This window comes from Equus asinus, chromosome X, assembly GCF_041296235.1.
Source record: "Equus asinus isolate D_3611 breed Donkey chromosome X, EquAss-T2T_v2, whole genome shotgun sequence".
Lineage (NCBI taxonomy): Eukaryota > Metazoa > Chordata > Mammalia > Perissodactyla > Equidae > Equus > Equus asinus.
The window spans coordinates 26502214-26521874 of NC_091820.1; the positions used below are offsets into that span (position 1 = coordinate 26502214).

At 34.2% G+C, this 19661-nt stretch overlaps 1 protein-coding gene across 12 annotated transcripts in view; it reads right to left on the bottom strand.

Annotated features, from left to right (window-relative positions):
• Positions 1-19661, bottom strand: part of DMD (dystrophin) — a 2265680-nt gene that overhangs the window by 1159104 nt on the left and 1086915 nt on the right. For all 12 annotated transcript variants that reach the window (XM_070503127.1, XM_070503123.1, XM_070503121.1 and 9 more), the window contains 2 exons: positions 17025-17180; positions 11551-11721 (listed from right to left, as the gene is read on the bottom strand). In XM_070503127.1, the coding sequence (XP_070359228.1) occupies positions 11551-11721; positions 17025-17180 (327 nt within the window). The remainder of the gene's footprint in view (positions 1-11550; positions 11722-17024; positions 17181-19661) is intronic.

A 19661-nucleotide genomic window follows, 5' to 3' on the forward strand; every position in this document is an offset into this window, starting at 1 on the left:
CCATGTACTGCTGTTGGACATTCACTGGCAGGTAAGCCAGAGCCAAACAGATCTTCTCTCAACAAGTTTAACTGAGAAATATAGAGACCGCGATAGCACACCAGCTGAGAAGTCATTTGAAAATGGAGCTGATGTCTTCACTACAGCAAGTCAAAGCCATAGGAAGACACAATCACTGGGTAGCAGCAATAATAAGAAAGTGGAGGGAACCCACCTGCAAAGAGTCAAATGAAACATACGCACAGAGAGTAACAGAGGTGGTCCAAGTAGATGAGAGAAAGATGGTCTCTATGAGGCCAGCCTATATCTCATGTCTTACTCGTAAATGCTCTCAAGATGTCTTTTCTATCTTTATAATATATCTAAATAGTTCTTCTGGCTGTCTTTCCTCCATACCATCAAATCCTGTTCCACTCTATATCACTATATCACCATACACACACACACACACATATATATACATACATTTTGGTTTTGCCTTTGACATCAAATAAGCAGGGAGAATAAAGGAGGTAAAAAGCTTGTACAAAATAATTTCTATATGAGAGACAACCACTGTTTCTTCCATTCTAAAATATTCTTTTGTATTCGCCTTTTTCTTTTTCAATATAAAAATATCGGAAATCAAAGTAATTGATACCAAATGAACTTATCAGCTACCATTCAGAGCGTTGTTTGTAATGTAGGTATCACCTGTTGCACATGAGTGAGCTTGCCAATTCATAGAAGCAATTCCTTCATTTATCAATCATAAATGTTACTGAGCTCCTACTAAATATGCCACTATTATAGCAAGACCATAGGCGATTCTACTTAGTGTCTTTTAGAAAATTATGAGAAATGCCCCCTTTGGGTGTAAACAGCCCCTCTGGAGTTTGATTTGTGAGTGGTCATGGGCTAGATTTCAGCCCTTTCACTCCTTTTGTCTGCACCCTCGTGTCATACACTACCTTTACAACCATACATGGTGGCCATTGTTCTAGGTACTGTGGATAAAATGGTAGAGAAACAAAGTCCCTGTCCTTATAAAATCTACATTTGAGTTTGTCAAAGACATGGAAATATATGCAAATGAGCATTCCCTACTTCCTAGATTCCAGATGAAAGGCTTGTCACTAGAATTGATTTATTCACAAAGGTAACACTTCCCAAAGTTGAATCTTAACTTATATTTGGATCACTATTTATTTCTTAAAATGTCCTCATAAAGATGACACTATGTTTTAGCTTTGATATAAAAAGTCGCTGTGCAGGCAGCGCAATGCAAAGCCAGGCAATGCAATTAAAGGCAAAGGAAATTTCCAAATCTTAGCAGAGATCAGACAAATTTTGAATTTAGGAAACATTGTTGAAAATAGCTCATGGATCACAAACAACTATTATGTGTTAAACATCTGCCAAAATTCTCCAGCTAATTTTCAAGAGAAAATGTTTAATGTCCATTGATAGCTCATTCAGTTAATGAGAACAACAAAATAGGGAATGTGGATTAATTTCTGGTGTCATTTTAGATTCCTCAATATTATAAGATAAAACTCAAACATGTTAAAGTTATCACCATGATGAACATGAGCTTGAAAAAAAGCAGTGATCATTGTAGTGGTTTATAACCGCATATAACCAAGCCTGAGTCACGAGAAAATTTATACTCTTACTGTAAAAAGATCCAGAGTTGAACTTTTATATATGATATTCAAGAATAAACTGGTATTTAATCATTTGTATACATGCTATTTTTGGTTAGAAAACATATTGTGCTCATTTAATGGATGTTTACTTTTTTCCCACAAACAAATTTTAATAAAAGGTATGATTTATAAATAATAAAAAATAGGTCTTAGACTTCAAAAAATATGCTGATCTTGCTTTCTGAAGATCGTTCTTAAATTTCAATTAGTCAATGTGCATCAGGTGCCTACTATCCACTCTGTGCTATGCCATTCACCACCAGAGATAAGGAAAGAGGAGTCCTTGCATACCCTGTCTAATCTTACCTACAGTGTAGCTACAGAGAAAAGCTGAAATGCAATCAAATAATTTGACATCATATTAGAACATAATTTTTGGAAAAAGACAAGTCATGGCTGGGATAAGCATGAACGGCTTCAAGGGAGAGGTGATACTTGAGACTGGAGTTGATCACAAAGGACTGGATGGTTTGGATTAACTAAAGACAAAGGAAAAATGGTTAGAAAGTATGAAAGTTGGAGTCAAAAGCCACCAAAAGGGGAATACGGGGTACTTATTAGAAACTGTAAACATACATTTTATGATGTCAAGGAGCCCTTTTCCTTTGCTCTAATAGTTTCCCATAACAGAAGCATGTCTATACTTGCTGATGCATTGAGAACTGAACTATTGAACTGAACTACAGCTACCGCATTGGCCATTCTCTCTATACCATCACTCATTCCTCTCTGAGGGAGGTAGAGTTATTTATGGGGTTGGTGAGATGGGGAGAATGAACTGAAAAGACATTTCCCCTCTTAAAAAGCATCCAATCTTCAGTACACATGCCTTTTTCTGCTGCCTTGTGGGATGAGAGGTGGAGAGGGCTCTGGAAGGTCTACCCTCCTGAATGGGCAAGTTCAAGTTCAATGACTAAATTGTAACTCAGCTCCTTTAGTTTTTTCAATTATGCCATAGTGTGACAGCTTCTAGGGTTGATTTTAAGGCTGAATAAAAAGCAAAATTATGCACAGCCGGTTTTATTTTGACCTATGACATGGTCATATGTCCAGTTTCAGGAGTTTGAACAGCAGCTTAATGTGAACTATATACTTGGCACTCAGGGTTTTAATGACATAGGAAAAAATATCAGATAAAAGTAGATCTCAATTTAAATATAAATTGCCACAAAGTCTAACATATTTTTATTTTCATTATCTTTAATTTGTAACATTTAATAGCTCCACAATAGTCAAAATATTAAACACTAACTTCCATGATTTCAAAGAAATGGATATCCTGTCTACTTCTTACCAGCTGTAGCAAGTTTTAAATGCCACTATAATTTCCTTATAATAAAAAAAATGGGTAGCAGATGTTAATCTCTCCTAATGAAGACACCCATTGTTTACATGAAGAATAGAAAATACATTCTAATTCATTCCTCACATCTATAAGGTAAGTCACTTGAGTCTAATTTTTAATGGGATGTGAGGCTCAGGATTCAGCTATCAGCTCCTCAACTCACTTCACTGATGCAGTAGCAGGGTGAAAAAATCTGTTCTGTTGGTCTCTGCTGATCATACCATCACGTGATGGAAACATTTTCTTTAATTTTATTTAAAGTTAAAATGGTAAAAACCATTGGATTATCTATCTGGTCCTATAGGAACACATCCACAGATACTTTCCAACATGGCAGAGAAACATAACCCACTTGGGCTTGACCTTCTCTCCCACCCATTTCACATTTTCAGAGGTCCAATGCCTTCCACAAGTTTTCCTGGAATTTCCCAGGGATTTATATTCTTAGGATAACTTCTCTATCTGATTTCCTATAATTCCTCACTCCCCTCCACTTATTTAATCTCTTAAGTGTCTCCTATCCCTTAGATTCTATTTTCACTCAGCCCCACGTTTAGTCAAATATGTACCATAACCCCATTTCTGCATACCTTTCTCCCTTTAATAGGATGCTACTAAATTCTTGTTAATTTTAGCTCTTTCTTGCTCTCTTGTGCAAGTTCACTTTAATATGGATGAATAACTAACTAATATACCGATAAAAGGTGTTTTAGAAGGTTCTCCTCCCCAAGTGAATTCTACCTTCGATCAGTCTGCATAAATATTATACCATTTCTGGTCATCAGGAATGGGACAGAGTGCTTTCACCTTTACTGACAAAATAAATTCACAGGAAGAGAATGAACAAATTACCACAAATTCTAAAAATGTGCATTTGTTGCTTATGAAGGTTTCTGAAATTGAGATGAAATTCACAATTTATATTTATGTTTAAGATGGTGGTGTTTCTTTTGATCCACAACAGCTGTAATTAAATCAATGGTGCATCATACAATCTAATATGTCTTAAATGTGATAAAATATGATATTAATTGTTTTTTGAGGTCCCTACATTACTCTGTCATGGCTAGAGGTTTAGAACATATTTTATTATTAGGTTAATGTGACAGACTAATATAATGATAAATTCAAAAACATAAAACATTAAACAGTGGATTTTACAGCAATGTGTATTGACTTTTTATTAATAATGTATTGTCTATTAAAGAAGAATTTCATGAAAGCAGAATGTGCAGAACAGAAATTATAGCTATAACTATAATGACAGTGAATAGTGACTTCAATGGCATTTAACAGATGTTCTATTTTCTAAGTAACAGCTGCTTGATGCATTCATTGTACCAAGTTAATGATCTGCTAGTGTTATTTCACTTCACAGATAAATTACTGTGCTCTCTTTAAAAAAAGATATGTAATTTTTCATGGGAATGATAGTGTAACAGACTTTAGAAATAAGTAATAGTTCTCATGCTTTTATAGCTAAGAGGAGTGATGAGTTGAGGCAATTATCCAGATAATCTAGGACCAGAGGCCAGATCTCTTTAAACTGTGAAAGGTGAGTGTTTAAAAAAACAGAGGACATGGTTGGCTGAACTGAATGTAGATCTCATAAGACTGCTTGTATTTCATTATCTAGTGGTTCTCAAAGTTTGCTGAATATTAGAGACACTGGCCACAGTCAGACCAATTAAATTAGAACCTCTGGGAGTAGACCCCAGGCATTGGTAGGCTTCTAAAGTTCCCTGGGTAATTTCTGTGTGGAGCCAATGCCGAGAATCCCCGGCAAAATCGAATGGTGCATTCTGTCACGAGATTTTAGTGGGTGATTGTCATTAAATTTTAGGACTGAAGTAACAGCAGAAGGATAATTGAGGAAACTTATAACTGTTCTTTCTAATGTTGAATAACAAAAATTTCTCCCTGAAATAAATGTGAAAAATCACGACTTGTTACATAAGTAGCTATTTAGACATCAATTACTTTGCTTTATTTAACACTCTGAATTAAATTCAACATTTGTGTGTGTGTGTGTGACTCTCTCAGGCAACTCTCAGTATCCAAAGACTACCGTTGATAAAATCTAATGGTCAATTTATGAAAAATGGTAGATATGAACTATCCAAAAAGCTGATGGATTTAAAGTATTATAAGACCAAAATTATTTTTCCAGGGAGTTATATTTGACCATTTTTAATTTTTAGATAACACTGTGGATATTAAAGTGCATTAATGTAGCTGAATTATTTAAATGGCTTTGAATTTTTGATTACTGAAAGTAAATTAGGAATAAATGAAATTTGTTAGTGGTTAAATCAGAAAACCAAATAGATTAAACTTTGTTGAAGCTTATATTTTCCAAACATGATGATCATCAGAGATACAAACTTCTATTTAATCCCGTCAATATTTACTTTCTTATGGTTACATTTTTGCGCTCGATTCATATGCTAAGCAATTGACGCCAGTAAGAGGATATTCAGAATTGATTTACTTATATCCAACTAATCAGAGTGATTTTAAGACATTAACAAATAACATTTAAAATCTAAAATCACTTCAGTGACAATAGACTGCAGATGATAATAGGTGATAAGTGCACACAGAATTTTCATTTTATTATTTTTATGTGAATTTATATATTCTGCACTTTGAATTTAGTCATTGTGTATTTTAATCTCACTGTGGATAATGAACACTTTTTTGTTACTTTAGTGTTAGAGTATCTTAAAATTACTATTACTAGAAAATAAGATTTATAAACAATAATTACAGTGGGAAAAAGCTGTTGAAATCAGAGCTAGTACTGGATTCTAGTTGCAAATACGCTATGTACCAGGACGTTTATTTTTTCATCTACAAAATGGGAGCATTTGATCAAATGATTGCTCATGCTTCCATTTGTCATAAAACTTACCATTATTTTAAAAGCACATTGGCATTTTTCTTTTCTCTCAAGAAATATTTTGCCATTATATTTTAATTTTTATCTCTTAAATTGCAATTTATTTTATTAAATGGATATTTATTGAGCATCAACTATATGTCAGATACCATGTGACGTGCATGGGAAACACCAGTGAACAGAACAGATATTTTCCCTGTCCTCTTGGCAAGTGAAATTGTTAATGCTCACCTAGCAGTCTCAGAGAGTAGGGGTTATCATGACAGCTCAGGAATCTTGTGCGGCGCTGGTGCTCAAACTCCCCAAGTTCTGGCAGTCTCCCCTAGTTTGCCTTACCATTTCCTTCCCTTGTGTCTGTCTCTACTCCGTGGACTTCAGTGTTTCTGATCTCAACCTGGCAAACTGCATTAACAGAGATTTGTAAGGTCCAAAGTGAGAGAATGTCTGATCACTGATGGGCTGACGGATGTCACAATTATGGTTCCCTTACGGCATCTTGTTGTCCAGACCATGTAGCTAAGAGTGATCTACTCTCTGAAAACCTTAATATTATTTTCTCCCTCTTTATTACTACCCTGATGGAGGCAGATTGTTTGAATTTAAAAATACAGTGAAACGGCTACTGGCTTTAGGAATTTCAAATTAGCATCAATAGTTGAACTTTTCAACTCCCACTATGAAACTTTTATCCCATTTGTTATCATTAATCTACAATGTCTGCTTCCTGTTATTTTAATTAATTTTTTTCTTTTACCTTTTTAAAACTTTAGAATACCTTGTAAATTTATTCATTTTTCCCTCTAACTGCAATCTGGGAGCATGCTCATACAGTGGGAACTGACAGGACATTTTTCTTGCCTCCAGCTGTGCCTCCAGCTAACCAACCTTGCCACCATCCTAGTTACTTCTAGAAGTCCTCCCATTCTTTCTCTTGTGAGATCACTAAAAATCTGATCTGGGATAAGAGATCACAAGTTTAGAGTCCTCTCCAAGTAGATGGCACCTTTAAACATCTGGAATTACGTCATGCACCATTCAGCATCTTTTGGAAGAGCTATATGTTCTGACATCTATGGTTCTGAATGCGTGAACATAGAATTTTGAGCGGGAGGAAAACAGACAAGCAATTTTATTTTGGAAAGTCCACTTCTACACCACCTGTGGCTTATCAAAAGGATCCTGCAGTGCCAAACTCTTGAGACTCATTCATGAAGAAGACACGGCAAAAGTCTAGGCTCAGACTCTCGGCACTGTTTCTGACTGGAGGCATACTGACAGAAAAATGGCATCATGTACCTCTTTATTCTGTTTATTATAAGAATATTAATGGTGCTATCTCATTCACAGCCCTCCTTAATTTTTCCTTCTATATCTAAATTCTAGGAAAACCTCACATACGACTAGTACATTAAAATTTTGGTTTTTTGAGGAAGATTGGCCCTCAGCTAACTACTGCCAATCCTCCTGGAGGAAGACTGGCCCTGAGCTAACATCCACGCCCATCTTCCTCTACTTTATATGTGGGATACCTACCACAGCATGGCTTGCCAAGCTGTGCCATGTCCACATCCGGGATCCGAACAGGCGAACTCCAGGCCGCCGCAGTGGAACGTGAGCGCTTAACCGCTGCGCCACCGGGCCGGTCCCATTAAAAATATTTTAATGATCATTTTGATAATTGGACACTTTGAATCTCAGAAATATGTTTACTTCCGTTTAAGTTATGCAAGATGAATAAATTCTAGAGATCTGCTATACAACATTGTACCTATAGTTAACAATATGGGATTGTACACTTAAAAATCCATTAAGTGGGTAGATATTATGCAAAGTGTCCTTATCACAATAAAAAGAAATATGCCTACTTCTTAGTTTTGCCCGATAGGGAGCTTGGTGCCAAATTTTGAGGCTTTATTTTTCTCTGCCTATTTCCACCATGCATCAGATATTGTGAGCATATTTCTATGCAAAGTTTCTATTATTTTCCTATTGTAACTTCCCCTTTCTCTAGTTTTCTAACTTATTTATGATTGATCAGTTGAATCATATATACCTCTTTAAGTCACTCTAAATAATTTTTTCTGGAATTAGATATATAATGAGTAAGTATAATTAAAATATAGTAAAATAAAACACAAAAGTTTGTAGTCATATTAAAGCATGCTTTGGATAAATTAAAGGTCAAATAAACATTTCATTAGCAACTGAATGTTATGTATAAGAATATTTTAATCTAGACATTCATATATTTTCATATATAACTAAATATGCTCTTAGATCAACAGAACTGAGAGAAATTCAGTAGAAATAAATGAAACAGTTTAAAACCAAATTGACTCTATATATTCAAATTTTCTCCAAGTCAAAAATACTTGAAATGATTGGCAAATACATTTAATGTATTGCATTTAAATGAATACTCAATTTATTTTGAAAAAAAATCTCACATTTATCCTTGGAAATGGCAGATGAAACTAACATTTTGAGTTAAGTTCTCCATCTACCAAGAAAGCACGTGAAATGAAAATGTATTAAGGAGTCTTGGGGCATGAGAGTTGGATATTTTTTTCATGTTAAAAAAATCAGAATCATTATCATAAATGTGACTGCCTTAGATCTGTAGGTCACATGTTTTTATTACATGATTGTGATTTTTGAAAAAGCTTCAGCACCTTCCATATAAGTTTATTTAAAAGAATTATGTAATTTAGATGCAAATGTGTATACTTTTCATTTGACCATATATTCATTTGAGTATATCAATCATTAGCAGTTTAGTGTTTCCAAAGATCCAGAAAGAGTGATAAATATTATATAAAGAAAAGCAATGCCAGTTTTCTGTACTTTTCTTCCTGTTGGATCTCAAATTAGTATTGTTCCTTGGTTTAATGGAAAGTACTTTTCAGACAGATTCAATAAGCTGACACATCTCTAGATCATGCAAGTCTTCTAATATGACAAGGATAATCTAGAAACTTTTGCCAAGTTTATCATCTTACAATATTTTAATGATTTTATAGTAACACTAATGTAAAAATATCTCCTTAGGTCACTTATTCAATGACCTTATGGGGACTCTGGAATTCAGAGTTCATATGTGGCATACTTTTATAGTTTCACCTCAGTCACTTGTAAATTGTAGTCTGAATTTTTCAAATTCCCTTCCTGTCTAGCTCTACTCCTTTGGGCACCATTATGTTCGCATTCCACATTATATTTACAAAGCTACTCCATTGTTATGGGCTGAATTGTATCTCTTCAACACTCATAGGATGAAGTCCTAACCCTAGTACCTCAGAATGTGATCGTATTTGAACACAGGACATTTAAAGAGGTAATTAAGTTAAAATAAGGCCATTAGGGTGGGCCCTAATCCAATATGACTGGTCTGCTTATAAGAAGAGAAATTTGGGCGCAGGCACGTACAGAGAGAAGATCATGTGAAGAAACAAGAAGACAGCTGTTTACAAGCCAGGGAGAGAGGCCTCAGAAGAAACCAACCCTGCTGAAATCTTGATCTCAGACTTCCAGACTCCACAACTGTGGGAAAATAAATGTCTGTTGTTTAAGCCACTCAGTCTGTGGCACTTTGTTATGGCAGCCCTAGGAAACTAATATACACGTTAAATTGGCTATGAACAATCAAAGATATTGTCTATAGTGTTAATTGAAGGATGACTGAGAATGAAACCTGGATCGTTTTCATGAATCCCCTACATGCACTACAATTTCCCCCATGCATATTTTACTATATTTCATACTTTAATAGATCATAGGTATTTTCTGGGCTTTTTTTGTTTGTTTATGAGTACTTATGCTAGGAACTGCCATCAGGAGGGCACCTGTATTTATAAAGAGAGAGATAGATTATGCAGGCCTTTCTCTGCCTTTCCCTAATGATGTAAAAGGCGGTGTGATACCGCTGTGCCCAAAACTGCTATCTTCCCCCATCATGCATTCTCTCTTTCCTCATTGTAGTACAAGATCTACCCATCATTTTAGCAGCACGCATTGGCCACCCAGTTAGAGACCATGTTTTGCCACCCTCTCTGGAGGCTAGATGTGATCATGTAACTAAGTTCTGGCAAATGGAACATGAGAAGAAATAATGTATGGAGCTTTCCTAATACACCTTTAAGAGAGAGTTGCTTGTCCTCCACTTCCTTTTCTCCTTTCTTGTGGGCTGGGATGGGGGTACAGTAGTGGTGAGTAAGTTTTACTATGAGAATACAAATACCCAGATGACTACAGAACAATGGGATGAAAGGGACCTACATCTTGGGAGAATTTCATGGAGCAAAGCCACCTCCCCTACTCTGAATTACCTACCTCACCTGAGATAGAAATAAACATCCACCTTCTCAAAGCCATAGTATTTTTGGTTTATTTTTTACAGCAGCCCACCCTGCACCTAAGTATATGATTGTCACTGGTTCAAACTAAATGATCCCACAGAAATGTAATATTTGTTTGAATAACAAGGATAAAAAATAAGGCCAATGTAATTTTTAACCTGTACCTTCTGTACACTCACTACTATAACAATCTGACACCATATATGATCCTGAGCTAATAAATGTAATTCAATATATTATCTCTAACACTAAACCTATTCTGAATGAGAAGAAAAAGGAGTTTACTACTATTTGAAAAACTTTTGTGTAACAAAATTTTACACTTCCATGTCCTCTGAATCTACATAAAGAAAATTAGTTTTCAGTTTGGGTCTCATGTATGATTTTAAGTTTTTATGTAATGCAATTAAAATTTCCCAACTTTAGATAATCTAAATAGCCTTGTTGAATTAAAAGTAAAGCACAGATCTCTTAAACATCTAATCAATACAGGCAAGTGTTTGTTAATTAAAAAATAATCAAAGGGGTAGGGCGTGCTATAATTTATTTTTTTCTAAATGGCCAATGGCTTGGCAAAACTTAACATGAAAACACATGATTGATAAACTATTTCCTTTATATCAACACACTTTGAAATAATCTGGTAATGAATCAACAGAAAAAAAATATTAAGCTATGAGTGACTTGACCTTAAATTTTAGGGAGCAAGAATGTCTGATTCGCTGTCAGGGAAACAGTGAGAATTTACTAGCTGCGTATTAAAGGAAACCCTGTGCCCTTTGGCGATGGAAATTATAGTGGCTGCATAGACCTCTTGAGGGTTCTTTTTTTTTAATTGTGACATTGGTAATCTGCTCATCCTGCAGTCCTGTCCATTCCAACGGTCTGTAGTCTTTGCATCCTTGTCCTCTTCACAGTTGTGGGGCCCATCTGGGCAGTCTGTCTTAAGCAAGCTAGGGAACATAGAATCTCGTCTCTGGACTGACTTTCTGACTAATAATGTACGTATTTTTAAGGACTTATTCATAACCTATCTAATTCTAAACAAGCTTTGGGAAGACTGTTGCTAAAGCTTCCCATTGGTTTTATCACAGCCCTGAAATACACCGAGTTAAACTACTGACGAGTTTTTGAAAAAAGGGAAAATGAAGATAATATGTATAACGTGATTATTGTTGCACATTAATAGTTCCTTATAAAATCATATTGCTGTGTGTTTTCACATATGTTAAAAATAACCTTCAGTGACATAGGTTTTACCTTTCCCCAGGCAACTTCGGAATCCAAATTACTAGGCATTCCTTCAACCGCTGATCTCTTTGTCAATTCCATATCTGTAGCCGCCAGCCATTCTGTCAAGGCATTCATTTCCTTTCGCATTTTACGGGACAATTTCAAGCATTTCTCCAACTGTTGCTTTCTTTCTGTTACCTGAAAAGAATAATAATAAAATGTAATTTGGTTTACTTTTTTCAATTCAGGTTTAGATATAGCCACTTAATTGGAACTTTCATATTTTTGTCATTTTTCAATAACCTTTTTCTTACATTTTAAAAATAATATTTTAGAAAAATCATATATTCTGAATATTAACAGTGAATAAACACAATCTAGGGAAGATGAGATTCTTTCTCCAAAAGACAGTGTCTTGTATCAGTTAGAAAGAAAAGTTGTAATTATTTTCTCTAATATAAATAAAAAATAATTTATGGTCAAATTTTTTAAATATATAGAATGATATAAGTCACACTGAAAATAGGACACATTTCTTTTAGGAAACCTCCAGTCATCTGTCAAAAAGATGGGCAAAAGGTTTGCAATCCTCTATATACAAATGAGGGCTGCTCTTGCTGGTAAGGAATCAAAACGGAAGAATACTTTTTCTCTCAAGAGGCAAAAGCATTTATATAGTACGTAGAATAGTCGATTTTATTGTCATGGCATCTTTTTTTATTTTTAAAGATTGGCACCTGAGCTAGCAACTGTTGCCAATCCTTTTTTTTTTCTGCTTTATCTCCCCAAATCCCCCCCAGTACATAGTTGCAGTACATATCTTAGTTGCAGGTCCTTCTAGTTGTGGCATGTGGGACACCACCTCAATGTGGCCTGAGGAGCACTACCATGTCCGCGCCCAGGATTCAAACCGGCAAAACCCTGGGCCGCTGCAGCGGAGCGTGCAAACTTAACCACTCAGCCACCGGGCCAGCCCGTCATTGCATCTTTAAAGTGTCTTACTTTTGCACAAAAACAACACAAAGAATAGGCTACTCCCTTCTCAGAAATACTTTTGCCATTCAATGGGGGCAAAAGACATTAATTCCAAAACAAAATTTTCACTCTCATTAATAGAGATAATCATGACTCGATCCTGTGTTTCAGTTCTGTGTTTAAAACTAAGACCCTCAAAATCGAGTTCTTCTGCCTTCTCATACAGAGAATGAACCAATGTGCATTTCTCCACCACCTTTCGAGGTATGCCTACATTTTGTAAGTTTGTAGGTGGTTGGTTGAATAGAAAGCTGAGATTATATATATACTTATATGTATTCTACAACCAAAATAAGAATCTAGCCATAAGCGTGAAAAAATGCTAAAGTGAAGCTATGTTTAAAGAATTCAAAGTGCTACAATCAAAATAAACACCCTGAAACTTTGATATGAATTACAAATACTCAACAAAATGTATTAGTTTCTTTAACAGAGCTCGTGTACATTTAAAAAATGTTTAGTTGCTGAGAATGAAAATTCCATTTTTGGGTTTTTTTTTTTTTTTTTTTTTTTTACAGATTTTTCATTCCATTTTTCCCTTCAGGGAAGTAAAAGCATGTGCCCTTTCAACTGCAAGGATTTCATCTGTGTGTGGGAGAAAAAAAAATACACTTTATCATGTATTTCTATGCATAGTTATTTTTCCTATGTACTATTAGTAGAAGAAGAATTCTAGATTCAATATTTGAAAGAAATTCTATCTTCCCAGAGCTAATGAATTATTGATTTTTATTTATTCTCTTTTGTTTATATCCAGCTAAATAGATTTTAATAAAACAGGAGACACTGCCATCTTAAGGAAAATTGAGTTTTGCACTTTTTCCGTGTCAAGAAGGGATACATTTAAAAGAGTGCCACCTGCAGTAGAATATTTCAGCAATCATTGTTTCATGAACACTTAAAAAAATTTAAGTGAGGCTGACATGAGTATCTGGGCTTTGAGTATGTGTATTTGAGGCTAATAGGAGTATTGCTATTTATGTATATTTCCGTAAAAATCAAAGCATAGAGAAGCCACACAAGGAATTATAAGTATTATTACATCTAGGGTGCTAGATGTAATATCTCTCAATAAAATTAAATAGATTTACATATAAGAAATTCTTCGATTTTTATTCATTGAACAATTAAGCTAAGTTGGCGATATTAAACAAACTAATAAATTTGTGTTCTGTAAGAAAAGTGCAATAAACTGAATTGCACCCCCTCTAAAGTTAATATTTTGAAGCCCAAATCCCCAATGTGGCTGTATCTGGATACAGGGTCTTTAGGAAGTAATTAAGTTGAAATGAGCTCATAAGGGTGGGACCACAATCTGATAGGAATGTGGCCTTATTAGAAGAGGAAGAAAGAGATCTCTCTCTCTCTTTCCCTCACTCTCTCTTTCTCTCTCAGAAGAGGGTCCTCACTAAGCTGACACTTTGATCTTGAACTTCCCAGCCTCTGGAACTGTGAGAAATAAATTTTTGTTGTTTAAGCCATCTAGTCTACGGTATTTTGTACGGCAGCCTGAGCTACCACAAAAAAAGTAACATATATTGAATTGAGGCAAGTATAACCATATAAATTCTGAAGATAATTAAAACAGAAGGGTTTATCTTTTTAATATAAAAGGAATAATACATTAAGATATCCTTTGCTTCCTTTGATTTTATCAAACAAAACCACTGTTGTTGAAGGCGCTTGGAAGATTTAAGTGCAGATGATTTTCTCTTAGAGAAGGAATACATGACTTACAGCATGTTTATTAGACGATATTTATACATATTCCCTTCATCATTAATGTTTCTAAATCTTTATTTGAAAAAGAAATTTCTGCCCCACATTTTTGCTGTATTCTGTCCTGCTATTAAAGCTAAGTATGATTTCTTAGTAATCTTTCATTTTGCTTTAATGATATTACTAAATGCCAAGTGGTTCAGTAAACATAAACTTTCAAATCTATATTTTCAGGGATAAATTGAGCTTTACATCTTCATGAGAGTCATTCACTCCTTAATAACAATCAACTCAGGGCACTAATATCTTTCTAACATCATTTTTATTGTTTTAAATTTTAAGGAATTTATTCTACATTGTTCTATGTTATAGTTGCTCTCACAAGGGCAAAGATTTTGTGCAAAATCTTCAAGACAAAGAAAAAGTGTAGGCAACAATTTATATTTGAAAAAGTAAACTGAGAAACCAACTTTTCCCAAAATATACTTTTTCCTAATTTAAAGAAAATGTATTTATCGATGCATTATTTTAGTGTAAAGTTACATAAGTCAGATTATAAACTCTTGTTTTCCAGAATTCAGTAAATTATAGCATTAAGATTAATATTAGAAATTATTCAATTGATGTTAAATACGGAAAAAGGAGAATTTGTGAAAGTTGATAAATACTAGAAAGAGATATCAAGTGCAGAGATAACTTTACTCTCTGTGGTAATCTTTAACACAACGATAAACTTCTCTGGAGGGACATAAGGGGTCTTTTAATCCAAAGGTGTCTTCATGGATTGAACAAGCAGTTGAAATGTATTTTATTTCAAGATTATCATCATGCTTTGCTATTAAATGGGTATCAGTGTTCCTTACTTTTTGAGCAAATGAGGAGGAGAACTTTTTCATAAGATGACAACAAACTTTCTTAAAACATATGAAATATACATTAGAAGGCTGTTAAAATATAAAAATAATAAAGACCATCAACTAATATGAATGGTTATTTCTAGATTTCCATTTGAATCTAAAATTCACTTTCTCTCAGGGATAAGTAGCAATGAGTAGCCTCAAGACATAAGCTTTGACCTACATTCAGGCTGAAACATTAGAACCCCGCCTCTGCATGGCTACTTCTCAAATACGGACAAGCATTTATATTTGTGTCTAAGATGAGGCAACAATTTCTCATTGATGTCGTTATATTCAATAAAGTCAGGAACCTGAGCTGTAAAAATTACTCTTTTCTTCCCATTGGTCTCAGTAAAGCTCTTTCAAGCAGAATGAAATTAAGATGCATGCATTTTTATTTTTTCTGCTTTGGCCCTTAGGCCAAAAGTTTCCTCAGTACTTATTTGTCCTTCTACAAAAAGCAGAAGAAAGAGAAAGCCATCCCCAAATAGCTCCTCATTTAAAGTAGTCACTTAAAGTACTTAAACTTGATAAATAGCCACGAATGTCAATAATAGATAGGTCACTTTATTTGCATAAGTTCCAGGAAACAACCTTACCATTTAATTATTAATAAAGTACACTTATTCTCTCAGATACTGCATAATATATTAAGCTATCACAACTTTTTAAAAAAACAAATAATTATTTTATTACTATGTTAACACTTTAAATCTTAGCTGAGCACCAAAAATTCTTCTAGAAAACTTAAAGTAATGTAAAACAATGGCATAGAAAAGGCCAGGTAAGGCCTTGATGCTGACAATTCATGTTTTCATGAATAGTTTTTATGAGTACTATCACTGTTTTGAAAATTCATAGCTCTAAGTCTATACAAACTCTTTTTTTTCTTCTTTTCTTACACAAAATCTTTGCTTTGAGGAAAGTGAGATAACTATCCTAGATATTCCATAGTTCTTGAAAGAGAAGATGGAGAGATGCATGAATTTTTAATTAATAGTGAGATGGAATTGGTTATTAGATCCTGATCAGGACAAAAATGCAAAAAATTCACAGAGTCATAGGACTCAACTGGCTATCTATGCTATTTTATTAGCCAAATGTGGTGGATTATGCAAGGCTTGCCATACAGGCAAATAAATTCTGTGGCATGTGCCAACTCTATTACACCTAGCGGCCTATGTGGAATGTATCAACTCCACTGTACCAAAATCTAAGTAGGTACATTAGTTTATAAAATTTACCAGCCTTCATGTCGTCACAAGTAAATTTATGCAATGAAAAGAAGGCAAGTTTAGAACAAAGAAATCCTTTGAGAACTCTTTGAAGAACCAGCAGAAATCTCCCTGAACTTCACATATTTTTTAATGTAGACTGGAAAGAAGATCCTCATTGATTATTCTTTTTTAAAGATTGGCACCTCAGCTAACATCTGTTGCCAAGCTTTATTTTTTTTTCCTCTTCTTCTTCCCAAAGCCTTCTAGTACATAGTTGTACATTCTAGCTGTATGTCCTTCTGGTTGTGCTATGTGGGACGCCTCCACAGTGTGGCCTGATGAGAGGTGCCATGTCCGCGCCCAGGAGCCGAACGAGTGAAACCCTGGGCCGCCAAAGCAGAGCATGTGAACTTAACCACCGGGCTCCGGGGCTGGCCCCCTGATTACTGTTTCTTAATAAGAATTACACATGGCAATATATCTCTCTATATCCCTATGTATATATGTCTGTATGTGTGTATCAAGAGAAAATGATTAAGACTTTCTAAGATATTAATTGTATACTATCACTGCCTCTTGCTTTACAATATATAGGGAAAGTAGCCTAGTGTTTCAGCAGACATGTACATACCTTTGCTCCCAGCTCATTATAATGCAATTTCAAAGCGGTTACTCTTTCATCAAGCTCTTTAGGGTTTTCCGTCTGTTTCTTCTGTACAATCTGACGTCCAGTTTTTATCACCATTTCCACTTCAGACTTCACTTCACTCAGACTTTTATACAAGTTCTAAGTTAAAAACATAAAACAAAACATAATAAGCAATAGTGTATAACTCATACCATTATTAATAAAAATAGAGGTAGACACCGTATTTGCTATTTCATGTTTATAGTTTTAATGTAGTACCATTTTGCAGCTGTGATTAATACCTAGTTTTTGCATTTTCTGTTGATTCAATGTTTCTATTTGTGATTATATACACACATACAGGCATGTAGAGTTTGTAGTTATCCCTACTAAAGTAAGAGTACATCATACATGTACTTAGTTCTTCAGTTCAAGTTGATAAAGATCATTTCTAAAAGTTGTATGATTTCAATTTTAAATGCTGCAGTTATGTAATTCTAGCTGTGAGTTTGGAAAAATTTGTTTACTCATTCACCAGGTATTTATTGAGTGCCTACTATGTACCAGACAGTATTTCAGTCACTAGAGAATCAGTGGTGACCAAGACAGACATGTTCACTGTTGTTCTCATGGAGCTTACTTTTTAGCGGGGATAAAACATCTAAATTTCCAGATTATAAGTTCAATACATATTAAATAACATATAAGGAAGGAAGACAATTTTAAATATGTTAATTAGATTATACAAATTTATTTTCTTCATTGGGCTGATCAATTAAATATAGACAATTATAAAGACATTATTTAAAACCCGCACATACATCACAACTATAAAGAACACATTTATTGCTTCACAAAAGTATACTGCCATAACAAATGCTCATGAAACAAGTATCATAACTTTGCCTCACAGTTATTTTTCTGGAAAGATATGTGTCTTTGTATGTATGTATATATGCATACATGCATGCACGTAAGTATATGTGTATATATGTATACACACATAATATTTTACACTATACATTGCTGCTTTAATTTGCTCAGTGGTAAGTCTGAACAACAACTACTTATTTTATTGGCACTAAGAAATAAAATTGCTGGTGGGTCTTTGCTGTTTTCCTGGAATTAGAATCAAAATTGAATTTGTTTTCCCTTTACAGTTTAAAATCAATATCTAAAACAAAACGTTTCCCAAAGGCTGAGCAATTATCTTATTCATTAAGGCTACAGACATAATCTATTTCCATCTTAATTCTGTCCTTGATGATTGTTTGATGTTAACATTCCTTTATTAATAATTGTGAGCTCTGGCTGATCTTTCTAGATGATTTATTTTTTTACTTCATTTTACTTCTATTTTAGAAATGATAAATATAGCTGGATATTTAGAAACATTCAAATCATCAATTGTCAACGTTGGGAATCAATTCTGTAAATTCTGGAATCAGAGATACTTCCAAATGGTTTACTCTTTAAACTTAATAAAAAAAATAACTCAATGATTTACCTTTATGATGAAAGCTCATTCAAAGTACTGTTACCATTAACATTAGGTCATTCAATAGACAGAGAAAATACTTATCACTAGGGAAGGGAAATGTTCTTCTTACTCGTCTTCATGTTGGTAAGACTGTTTTTAACAGAAGAAAAATTTCTTGAAGGAAAGGCCATGATTACAGTATATGCAATAGAGCATCTTAAGTAATGAAAAAATATAAAAGTTGTAAAGAAAAGATATTCTTATGGAAGGACTGCTTGAATTGGTCCTGATATCTAAACCAGAACCAGAAAGAAACTGAGCAAGGACCTTGAGCTGTTTCCTCTGCACTAAGTCAGGGCACAGTCACAGCTGGGGGCAGGAGGGTTGTTTTCAAGTTCATATTTACTAGCAGGCAACTTTTATGAGGTACCATTAGAGACCTGTTCCTAGAAGAGAATGAACAGCTCTCCCTTCATGAATATATGTAGTCATAATGATAGTATACTTGGGTCATTTTGCTTTCAATTCTATTTGCAAAATTTAAGAGGAGATATGTTCTCATGTATTTCTAACGTTATTCATTTAATATCAGCTAATAACTATATATTGTTATATTCGAAATTTCTTTTTTGGAGGTTAGAATATTTATAATAAGGATGTCACTAAAATGCAGCCTGTATTATGAACAAAAGTTACCGAATAAAAAAGACCTCATAATTTTACACAAAGAAATATATATGTATACTTTTTTGTTAAAAAGAAATATATTTTCCCATTCATAATGATATGATTACGTGAATCTAAAGAGTCTCTTTTTCATTTACGTTATGGAGTAGATACAGAAACAATACCTAAAACACAAAGTACAAAATAGAGAATTCTTTCTCCTCTTAATAACATTGTGTTCTTATTTTATGTGAATTTCTACTCTGATAGTCCATAGTACACGTAAAGTTATAATAATACTTATAGTACTCTAGTAGATGCCCTCATAATTCAGCTTTATGTTATCAGAGGAGTCATCTGACTCAGTAAATTTCCAGTAATTGAGACAAAGGACACTGCTCGAAATCCCAAACTCCAGTAAAGATTTACACTACAGGCTAATTGTACCTTTCATGCCTTTTTATTCTGTCTTTGTGGTCTGGTGGCATTTCAGT